This window comes from Lissotriton helveticus, chromosome 2_1 (genome assembly GCF_964261635.1).
Source record: "Lissotriton helveticus chromosome 2_1, aLisHel1.1, whole genome shotgun sequence".
NCBI lineage: Eukaryota > Metazoa > Chordata > Amphibia > Caudata > Salamandridae > Lissotriton > Lissotriton helveticus.
Window position 1 is genome coordinate 949,761,215 of NC_136059.1, and position 12,434 is coordinate 949,773,648.

Consider the following 12,434-nt stretch of genomic DNA (forward strand, 5'->3'; position numbering starts at 1 on the left):
CACACTGATTTACCAGTTTGCGCTCTTACTAACCAATAGGCCTTTTTATCTTCACATCATTGATCGGGTGGCAATTCAGAGTTGAATTGATTTGTTTTGCAGACTAAGTTCAGCTCTGCCTGTCAATACAGTGGTATCTATTTATGTATCTTGTTTTAATTTTGTGGCAGAATCTAGATAAGTGCCTTAACCACTGGGAAGTTTTCAAGCTTGTGAAACTGGAAGACAGATTTACCCTCAAATTATTTGTAAAATTGTTCTTCTAATTCACAGTCATTGAATACACCAGTGAATGTGTGTCTTTCTGAAAAATTAATATTAGTGAGTAATGTTTAAATATTTAAATATATGTATTAGTGTTACACTTTGTGTATAAGTGGCTGCATGGGTTGGTGAGTAGGTACATGTGTATGTATATTGGTTATTAGATGTTTTTCTTAGTATCAGTATGAGTGTTTGTATGGTTTGGTGGAGGTATTACTTAGCACATAGATGCATGAATGACTGACTCTCTTTGTATGTGTTTTGAAGACAGCATATGTGCAGGACTGTATGGGTGGATGACTGTGTATATGTGTGTGTTACTGAGTGAATGAGTGTCTCACTAGTTTCTTTATCAGTAACTACATATGTTTTAATCTAGTGTATGTGAATATTGATGTCAAGTCAAGTCAAGTCAAAAAGGCTTTATTTCGATAAAAATTATCATAAAAGCTTCACAATAAAAATACACAACTTCATTTGGTTAAAAAGAATAAAAGAGAATTACAACAATTTAATTACATTAGGCTTTAAAAATCATGATTTTCAGATAAAAGAAGCGTATCATAGAAATTTGGTTAAAAAAGAATTAAACATTTTCTTTAAGCCTTTTACTTCTGATGCACCAGGCCCATGATAACATTTTTTAAAGGGTACAAACATACAGTGGGCGAGAGTCTGACATTAAGATGCGTAATGCCTCAACGTGATGCCTAGTCCCCAGCATGCGGCACAAATGCTTAAGCCATTTTCTTCTTGGTCGGGCATACTCCTGGCATTCAAACATAAAATGTGCCACTGTCTCTTGCTTAAGTGAACACGAAGGGCAAAACTCTGTAGTATGTACTGGCGGTTTCCACCGAGATGTAAAGGCATACAGAGGAAGAGTTCCAATTCTAAATTTAAAGTAAAGGGTCCTATCAAATGGTTTCTCGATAATGTCAAGATAGAGTTCCCGAATTGGTAGATCCTTGAATCTCAAAAAGTCCTCCGTCAATCTGCCCAATGAACGGTTAGTGGTCCGTTCAATCAGAATCCAATTCCAGTACAAAGTCTTGAGTGCTGCCTTTGGTGGAGATGCCTTATTTGCCCAAGCTTCACTTAAGCCCAAATTGCACAAACGGGATTTCATGTCTCTTAACCATTTAATTCTATGCCATCCTGGTAGTGACATAATTTCAGAGAGCCCTTTCGCATATTTGGCGAGCTCCGGGACACGCCACAACCGGGCCCAAAGGAGTAGGGGCCGAAACTTTGCTAGATCTTCAATAGGTTTGCAACCTAAATCGAGCATTAATGGGGTCGTGGGGGTGCCTTGGGGGAGTGACATAATGGCCCTACAGAACTTCCTCTCAGATTTTGACAGATCGTTAATGTTGCATGAGCCCCATAGCTCTGCCCCATAGAGAGCAGAGCTAACTCCCCTTGCTGTATAGATATCGATAACAGGGGCTATAGGTCTTATAACGCATAAGCGCTGCTCCTTCAGGAGAGCCCCAGTTACCCTCTTATGGGCTAACAGCATTTTATCCAAATGGGGGGCCCACTGCATATTGTGCGACAAGCGGATGCCCAGGTAATCAAATACGTCTACCCTCCCCAAAGGTACACTATTCAACTTGGGGGGGCGTACAGGTTTTTTGGGGGGATTCATCACAAGATATTTTGTTTTGTCGGTATTGATTACCAGGCCCCGTTCCTCACAAAAAGACAGAAAGTTTTTAAGGAGTTTTTGAAGACCCATAGGGGATTTAGACAGGAGGAGCGTATCGTCGGCAAAGAAAAGGGTGGGGATGCGTTCTCCTGCCAGGGATGGTTCGTCTGAAGGATCTTTCAGCAGGTGCTCAACCACTCCGTTGATATACAGGGAGAAAAGGGTGGGAGCTAAAACACATCCCTGGCGGACCCCTCTCTCTACCGGGAAACTGCTGATTTTTTCTCCTCCTGCGCCCCATCTTATCTGTGCAAAACTATTCTCGTGAAGCCTTACAAGTAAGGATAGGATGTAATATGGTATCTCCATATCAGTAAGGACTTTCCAAAGGGTCTCCCTAGGTACAAGGTCAAAGGCAGTCTTTAAATCGATAAACGCGAGATAAAGACTGCCTTTGCCTATGACCACCACCTTCCAGTACACTAGCATCAATCTAAAGGCTTGTTCTATTGTGCCAATGCCTACTCTGAATCCTGCCTGGTAGTCAGAGAGGATGTTATTCTCATTAATCCAGTCCAGTATTCTAGCCAGCAGTACCTTTCCAACTACCTTTTGGCTTATGTCCAACAAGCTTATAGGTCTGTAGTTGGATGGGTCGTCCCTGGCACCTTTTTTAAAAATAGGGACGACCTCCGCCCCTTTCCAGGATGTGGGAATCGGTGCGCCCCTACAGATGGCAGTAAGCAGGCAATGGATAAGTTTCCCCCATTTCTGTACATCTAAGCGCAATAGGTCCCCGGGAATACCATCCGGACCAGCCGCCTTTTGTGGCTTGATGGTACTAATAGCATACTCTACTTCTTTTATTGTGAAGTCTGAGTCTGTTAGATTTTCCTCCCGGTCCATTTTGGTCGTAATTGGGGCCACTACCCATCCCTGATCTTCATTGGGTATATCTAAGATGTTATGCCCGGATTGACGGGTGTATAATTTGGAGAAGTGGTTGACCCACACTTGGCTAGTGATGTTGCATGTTATGAGGTCACTATCTGGTCTGTTTCTGGTTCTGATTGTGTCCCAGAAACACCTTGGATCTTTCTTGGCACTTGCCTCTTTTAAAGTACACCAGAACTCTTCTTCCCACTCCTTTTTTGCTCTTACAAGTGTTCGGTTGTACTCCTTCCTAGCTTCCTGTATCTTTGGTTGCGATTTGCCTTTGACAGCCTCAATCAGAAGGGATTTGGCATGTCTACATGCAGATGTATACCAGTCGTGCTTACCCCTAGAGCTCCGGGATTCCAGATTCCTCCCCACACGCCCCTTTTTCAGGAATATGTCCCCTATGGACCTAAGTGTATCTTCAAAAATAAGTGTCACCCTCCCTGTTGGCAAGGCTGGATTAATGGTATCCAGTTCCATTTGTGAGGTCATAAGCAATTCATTGATTGTTTTGAGTTTGGCTTCGTCAGCAGAGATTTTATTCCACTTTAAGCGTCTCCCACAAGAAGAGACAGAGATTTTTTGAGTATGTTTAGGGGACTTTTCAGCTGATTTATCGGGCCAGGGATTTGTTAAAGATAGGGAGAGTGAATTATGATCACTTTCTATCGTGGGTAAAACTAACATGTCCTGCACTAATCCCCATAACATAAAATCCAGAAAAATATAATCAATCCTCGAGGTGTGATTAGCTCTATTATATGTGACAGCACCCAAGGGGTCTGATGGCGTACGACCATTTGCGGCTCTTAGGCCAAACTCTAATGTAAGAGCATTTAGCTGGATCGCACAAGGAGACCATCTTTTAATCGGGGGAATGGTTAGAGCCGGAATACCCCTTCTAGAGTCATCCTCACCCAGGTCCAGAATGTCCTCTGAGGAGAGTGGCTCATAGGTGCAATTAAAGTCACCCGCAACTAGGATTTGGGCACCCTCAACATTTTCTCTTAGTTCTAATTCAAGGGTGGTTACAATCGGGGACATAGACCCATGTTTGGTACCTCTAACATATATATTAAACAAATCAAAGGTTGGTCCCCTGCAAGGCCCTATCAGAGAAAGTCCTAAAATATCTGGACTGTTGATGTTCTTGGGTTTTATACGACAATTAAGGGAGATGCTTACCCAAGTAATCAAACCCCCCGATGGCCGTCCTTTCCCATTTTTATGTTTTTCCGCAGGCACAAAATATGTGACATAGCCAACACGGTGGAGTGGTTCCAGGCTCCAAGTCTCCTGGAACAGGCAGATCTTATGCGCCTCCACCAGAGTATTCCACTCGGGAGAGCCCAGTTTCCGGTGGATACCTGCTAGGTTCCAACTAAGAATCATTAGTGGGTCCTTGGGATCATAACCATTACTATTTTGAGGTCCCAAACACTTACTTGAAGGCATAGTCACTGTTAGAGGTGTAACCTGAACATTACTAGGGACTGATATGGAGGTAGGGCGGGGACATAGAGTTGAGGTTTCCATCATTGTGTTCCCTTGCTCATCTAAGCTCATGTCTAGTGACGGGGCGTTGGTTTCCTCAAAATTGAGTCAGTCCACCTCATCCAATGCACAAAATCTGTTCCAGTGTGTATACTGGGATAAAAAAGGATCAAAATCTAAGGTAGCTTGCCAGGGAGATTGCCATTGTTGGAATCCTTGCTGGGAAAATTGATGTATACAAGTGAGTATATCTGAGAGTAAGAGATTGTAAGAGTTCCTATTTAAATTAGTATGTGTTTCTATAAGTGATTGTTTAAAAGAGTAAGTATGTGTAAGTTTCCTTAGAAGTAAAGTGGTAGTGTGTGTATAGCTGTATATGCAAATAAATGGATGTTCAATAGTTTATTTGCATGTGTGACTATGTGTGAGAGTAACTTTTGGATGACTGTCGGTGTGTATCAGGATGTATAGGTGTATCACTACATATGATGAGTGAGTATATGTACGAGTGACTATATAGAACTGTTGGTGAATGAGTGGATGTGTATATAGATGGTAGAATTATTGAATTGGTTGTTGTAACTGGTATGGGTATCTCCATTTTTTGAAAATTTTAGTTTCTATTTTTGAATATGTGTTTCAAGGGTTACATTACAGTGAAAGGAGGTCTGTCACTCTGTCACAAGGATGGTGTCATCAGTGATGTCATGAGTGATGTCACTGACCATGTCATGAGTGATGTAATATGTGACGTCATCAGCAGTGCATTGCACGCGCAAGTTATAGTGAGTCCAACTAACTATAACGTGGGAATTTCATTGGTTTTATGCCAGTAAAATTTCCAGCTAACTATAACTGGTGTGAAACCTATGGTTTTTTCAGTGAATTTAATAGGTTTTTTAAATGCTAATTCCTAACTATAACTGGTGTGAAACCTATGGTTTTTTCAGTGAATTTCAATGGTTTTTTAATAGCAAATCTCTATAGGTATGAAAAGTAATATTTTTTAACACGAATTTTATATTGTATAATTATGTATTTTTTATTTTTTTTCTTTTTGCCCTGGGGCGCTCCCGGGGCGCGTACCGGTGAATGCACGGGTTAGCGCAATGTTACGGCACGCCCCAGGGCGCGTTCTGGGGAGCGTCCCGTTAGCGCTATTCCCGCGAACGAAAACAACATCGTGACGTTTCGCATAGCCTCGTGATGCGTGATATGACGCACTGCGTAAGCGCACCCGGAAGCACGCGAGCACATACGATCGCGCAACGTCCTGACGCGCTTACGCTGCGCGCCCCGGGGCGGGACTACGTACGCGCCCCGGGGCGCGTAGCGTAAGCGCGTCGGGTCATGTGATCTGAAAATAACACTTTTCATTGGTGCAGATCAGTTTTGGTTTCCAAATGATGAAGGCCCGGATCATGTGACTTGAAAATAACACTTTTGATTGGTTCCTAACTTTTTTTTTTTTACAAAGACTGAAATCCCCACCCATTTCCTTCACTTCTTGTTTCACTTTTGTGAGTGCAAGACCTGCTTTTGGCACCTGTGTCATATTTACTTCTATTATCATGGCTGCAAGAGCATCCAGCAGCAGTGATGAGACTGAGGATTTCATTGATGTGGAGGTTCCTGAACGAACTGTGAAGGAACATTTCATTTGGAAATTTTTCAAAATTCCAGAGGGGGAGAAGAAGGTAAATGCTCCAAAGGTGGAGTGTAAAATATGCAACACCATCTTATCGAGAGGAAATCCCAGAAAAAAATACAGCTTCAGGAACTGGACGATGATACGCCACGTGTCAAGGAAACATCCCCAGAACTATGCACGGGAGAGTGTCAGGGCTCTGGCACGAGAAGCTCCCAGGGATGGTGCCTCTACTTCTACCGGTGGAGCAACACCTTCTGTGCGTCGGCGTGAGCAGGAGATGATACCAAATATTCAGCCTGCTTTTAATCAGGCTATATTAAAATGCCGAAAATGTGACCATCTTCTTTGCTATGGGGAGCACAGTGTCACACTCATGGTTCGAGCTTTCGAGAACCACCGCTGCCATCCCCAGGCCTAATTCTTTTTTTTTTTGGCTCCTGTTGAGCTGTTTCCAGTTCCCTGTTTTTGTTTTTGTTAAAAAAAAAAGAAGAAAACAAAAGTTCTTTTCAGAGCTACCTCCAATTCTCATCAAAGAGCTGTGTTCTTAAAAAAATGAAAAAGCACTCCCTCCAATGTATTAAAAAATGCTACATTTGTAAAGAAGTCTGTCATTGTTTTTTCTCCAGGGTAGGCTCCCCGGTACGCGCACCGGGGCGCGTCCCGGGCGTTCCCCTCGTGAAAATCGAATTTTTTTTTTTTTTTTTTTATGCGGCGGGGCCCTTTTATGACCCCCACATCAAACCTAGGGGGTCAGGGGGGGTCACCCTGCCCCCTTTTGGATATTTCCCCCTTTGTTTTTGCCACCTCTTGTGTCTCGATCCTACCGAGACACAAGATGGCGGCCGCTCAGGACTGTTTGGAATGTTGACAGACACCCGAGAGCCAATCAGCTTTCCGCGCGCGAACTCGCGTAGAGCGCGTAGCGCGCCCGGTGCGCTCCCCGGTACGCGTACTGGGGCGCGGCTATAGATATATAATTTTTTTTAAATCTAAATTACTCAAAATCCACTGGAGCACATATCTTGAGACATAGCAAAGGCACATCGGGCTACCAGTCCCTACAATTTTGCCAAGTTTGGTGAAAATCCATTCAGCCGTTCGAGCTGAAAGTGAGTTTGACCGCCCTATGGAAATTAACATGGGGAAAACACGTTTTGGGACCCCCTTTTATCTCGGCCCCCGCTTGACAAATGCCCCCCAAACTTTCAGGGAAGGAGCGGAGCGCCGCGAGGCAAAGTTGAGGAAAATTTCAGGCAGATTCCTCCACCGGCGCCAAAGTTATTCCCAATAGAATGTTACGATTTCCCTATGGAAATCAATCCTAACTATAACTACCTACTGGCGACCGCCAGTAGGTAATATATATATATATATATATATATATATATATATATATATATATATATATATATAAAATAAAATGAACTCTAGGCGACTTTTGAAGTTAACAGACCAGACCTCTTGAAACTACATCATTGCCAATCTTGAAACTAATTCTTTTAAAATAAAAAGCGTTTTGCCTATTCCATGTTAAAGTAATGTTTTAGCATTTTCTAACAATTTATCAATCCATCCTACTGTTCCCCCTTAAAATAAGCCACCATAATACAGTTTACGTTAGTACGATGATTTTGCTGTTACAAGGTAAGACATTTTTTACAATTTGTAAAAGGTTGTTGATTCTTCTCCTTCTAGTAAATATCAACCTTTACCTTGTTGATGCTTCTGAAATGCAGTATTTCAGTTACTTTTCAATGGAGCATTCAAAACGTAAACGTCTGTAATAGTGAGTGATGGCAGAGTATGAGGAGTTACCTTCAATGTAAGGTATTCTACTATGAGTTTCTACAAAAAAACACACCAAATCATATAAAAATAAAAAAATAAATTGAAAGGCACACCTATCAGTATGTCTTTCTAATATTAAATAGGATGTGCACAAAAAGTTTGTTTCGAGAAAAATCTAACAGGAAACATTTTTGTTGCCATTAGCATTCTAAGTATTATATTTTCTGTTGTCAAACTGGATTGAAAAGTAAATACTTTGTTTTTTAAAAATGTAGATAAAGTTTGGCAGTAAAAAAGTTATCAAAACAGACACTTTTGCCATGTCAGCCATTTAACCCGCTGAATCCCTTATTACTTCCAATCAACTTCTTTACTAGGTAACTCATGAATGTTGGTGAAAAACATACAACTAGCCACAAATAAAAAGTAGACATCTTTAGCTTATGATTATAAGGGGTTTGTAAGATTCATTATTCCATCTATTACTTCGAAGAGAAAAATAAAATAATAACATCTTGTCAAAATCATCAACTGTACCTTGCCATTCCCAGACTGGAAAAGTTGGAAGGAACGATGAGTACATCAAGCCTGGAAAATGGGTGAGTTCCCAGGGTATCATGAGCAGCTGAGAGGCACTGAGGTATGAGTGGAAGGATAATTTCTCTACAGCGATTTAAAAGGCACTGTGGGGCATACAGCCGATGAGGAATGACCACTTGGGCTTCTGCTGCTGGGCTGCTGATGCGGCAGGGGTATTGCATGTGAGCACAGTCTCCTTTAGACGATCTGAAAAATCAAGTACAATGGGTGGATTAGAAACACTTAGAAATGTATATTTATTTAAATACTGCTAAGCATAGCATTTGGGTAATCTATTCAATACAGCCTTCTGCCCAATGTAATCTACCCACAATTTGTGAACATAAATGAGATGAGTCACATAAAATATATGAATAATATGCTGGACTTTAATCGAAAAAGCTTGATTTAATAATTTAGGACAAACTAAGCCAAATCAGATATCTATGCTTTGAAAAGAATCTGGTTTGCCCGGGTATTGGCACCAAGAATCAAAACAAGGATGACAGGAAAAAGGTTGATCAACTAGTTGAAATAAATGAATATAGAAGTACAAAAGAAAAGATTTGGCATATTTAAGAGTTTAATGGGCTCTGCGTAGTTTGTTTTTTCTTATTACATACACTAGTTTCTCAACGGTCATTACAGTCCCGTCCGCCGAAGACCCCCCCGCCATCCTAATCTGGCAGGGGTTCTTTGTAGGCACCGCAGCGGTGAATCCGCATCCTCCGGGCCGGCGGTGGCTTCCGCCGGCCCGGAGGATGCGGATTCACCGCAATCCTAATTAGCCCCTAAATACATGAACAACAGCAACCTATTATGAATGTATTGTGAATGAATAGGGTACAGTGCACTAATGAAAGGACCTTGAAAATGTGGTTACAGTTTGCGACTGAACCAGAGATAGTTACTCAAGGAATGAGAAATTAACAAATAATATTCTGCTTGACTACAAGCTGCATAAATGACAGACAGTAAGATGTGTGGGAGGGGGAAAAGAATAGTACTAAGAAGAGTGACATCCATTTTGGAAAATATGGATGCTAGGCCCAAATTGAGGCCTAGTTGGGAAAACACAATTCTACACATGATAGAAAATTTGTTTAAAAAGAAACAGCACTAAATCAATATATACGTGTGTAATCAAGTTTTAAACCACATATTGCACTTTGCTAATTTTGCACAAAACATAAATGCACAAAAATCTTATATAAGTGCCTTGGTTACTTGTTACCAGCAGTGCTTTCTGGTGCACCATACAATGTTCCTGCTTTGTGGCTTCTCGAAGGGTGTTCAATTGTGGTGGAAATATGGCAGTGTGTTAAAATTCACAAAGGCCAGGGTAAATAACAAATGTGTTTTGTTTAAAGACCTGTGAGTGGCAGATAAAACTGCTAGAGTCAAACCCAATAATCATCTGAACCACAATATTTTGAACACCACCATTCTTATTAAATTGATTCGGCTTACAAATCTCCACTAGAACTAATGGTCTGAGACTGCACTCCTCATGAAAGGAACATACATTTTAGCAGAGTAAAACAAAATATATAAAAAATGAGGCAAAAATAAATTACAGAAATATTAGGAACTGTGGCACAGAGTAAAATGCATGAAAATGCCATGAAGGCTCAATCCCCCTTCATGCCCCCTCAGCACACTTTGGTAGCCAGGAACCTGGGAGTCCCCTTTGACAATGACCTGTCTTTCAAGGCACAGATCAACTCAGTCCACAGAAATTGTATATGGATACTCAAGGCTCTCAGGAAATTCCCTCCCCTTCTCCATTGGGAGGCCTGCAGAACCGTATTTCGAGCCATGATTCTCTCTCCAGGCTGGACATGGCGAGCGCCTTGTACCTGGGTCTATCCGCATTCCTCATCCGGTGACTGCAAGTGGTCTAAAACACAGCAGCGTGCCGAAAAGGTACCCCCACTTCACCCTTCCTCGCCAAACTGCACTGGCTCCCAATCAGCAAAAGGATCCCCTTTAAAGCACTCACTTTCACATCCCGGGCCCTCCCTGAACAACGCCGGCCCAAGCTAATTGAACAAACGAATCATCGAGTACGAGCCCAGCAGATATCTACGTTCCAGTAAGGCCCACCTTATAGCAATCTTCCGCTTCAAAAAAACTAGACGTGGTGGAACCTCCTTCCGAGTATGTACTGCCAAAATCTGGAACCACCTCCCTCTTCAGCTCAGAAGCATGGAAACTGAATCTGCTTTTTTTGCAAATCCCTAAAACACCTATTTGTTCAGCCAATAACACACTCTTTCCTGTTTTTTCCCTGTTCCCTGTTTTTGTGGCAGCGCCGGGACACTCAATTTTGAGTAACTGTTCGCGCTCTACAGATACAGTCATTCATTTAATTACAGAAATACAAAATCATAAAACTTAGCCCTAATTAGTCAAATTTAGACAAACACAGACAGTCAAACTCATAAAGAGTGCTGACAGAATTCACATTAGAGAAATCTAATGCAACTAAACAAGTCTCAGGGGAGACATAAAACGTCACCCAGCAGCAGCCCTAAATGGAATGATACTCAGTGAAAAATTAGCAAAATTAACCCCACAATTCTGAAGCCTACGATCTTTTATACACAAATCAAATATTCTAATAATAGATTCTGCCAATTTAGCATGGCATGATAACTGTTAGGGTTGCACTGGCGATTCAGAAACTGCAATGTGATATATTAAAACGTTAACACTAACTCATTCCTTAAGGTAAGAGAAAACTTCCACATACTCTCTCTGCCCTCAAGAAATGATCAGCACAAAATGAATCATTTCTCAAACAGTGGCTCATAAAATCAACAAGTCTTCAGCGGAATCTGTAGGGGAAGTCCTTGAATATGATACTTTGGGTACACCATAGAAGCCCCATTCACAATACACACTTCCTAACACAACAGTTCAATTTTGAATCACTGACGTTATTCACTTGATGTTCCGCACAAGCGAAAGTGTAGATGGTTTGCAGCAGGACAATTATTGAGAGGGGGAATGAGATGAGCATAACACTTAAAACCGCATCCATGTTAAAATAAATGGTGTCTCATATGAAAATGTGGCATAACTACTTCACAGTATTAACTACATTTCTAAATGACCGAGTAAACTTGTTTCAAATACATCATTAATTCATCGATTATGACTCTCTGCATTAAAATCCTTGAAACTCAAAAATCAGTTTTAACAGACATTACACATTTGCAAAACAATATCACATCAGTAAGGAGGTGTTTTGTAGATTCACCCAGAATGGATCAGAGGACTGTCTGTAGAGCATGGAAATAAAGGAAGAGCAGAGGACACTGAAGGCCAAGTTGACAATTAATCAACAAAACCTGTGCTTGGAAATTTCAAGGTCCAACACCGACTCCTTAGGAAAAGTTCTCAGATCTATAGTCCCCCATACAGAGGAAGAAATGGAGGAAATGATTGCTTCAAAAAAGATAAATCCCACCTTTACTTACCTTGACATTAAACTAACTTGGCTGCTGCTAATGAACACAAGGTAAGGAGGTTGGGATACTGCAGCACTCAGAAAGGTAAAACCGTGGAATACCAGATTAAGTTGATGCAGAGGTTCCTGCCCTTAGGTGAGCTGCTATAAGCAGGGAGAGGGAGCAACCAAAGTGACTCACCTCCTCTCATTTTTCTTACAGGATCTAGCTGATTACTTGGCTGCTTAACACTAAAATATGTGAAGCCTTTTGTAGCTGTGCCTTGCTTGTTTTGTACACAACCTTATAGAACGTGACTGCAAGTAAGGCTTAACTGAAACGATATATATATATGTATATATATAGCGTCAAAAATATTAAATCCATGCTTTAATATATTTGCTTTCTTCCACAACATTGTGGTAGTAGATATTCAGGATACAATATTTTTTAAGAACAGTATTTTGTTGTTGATATTCCGTTTATATCAATCTTTTGAAGCATTACTTATATGTGCATGTGCACTGATGTTACCATTCTTCAGAACTCTACCAACCATGTACTTTATCTTCATTCATGAATGAGCAGTCAGCAGAAAGTATGGACTGTTGAG

The 12,434-nt window shown here is 41.2% G+C and overlaps 1 protein-coding gene across 3 annotated transcripts in view; it reads right to left on the bottom strand.

Annotated features, from left to right (window-relative positions):
- Positions 1-12,434, bottom strand: part of AOPEP (aminopeptidase O (putative)) — a 1,755,563-nt gene that overhangs the window by 1,474,319 nt on the left and 268,810 nt on the right. For all 3 annotated transcript variants that reach the window (XM_078675698.1, XM_078675697.1, XM_078675699.1), the window contains exon 5: positions 8,325-8,573. In XM_078675698.1, coding sequence (XP_078531824.1) covers positions 8,325-8,573 — 249 coding nt within the window. The remainder of the gene's footprint in view (positions 1-8,324; positions 8,574-12,434) is intronic.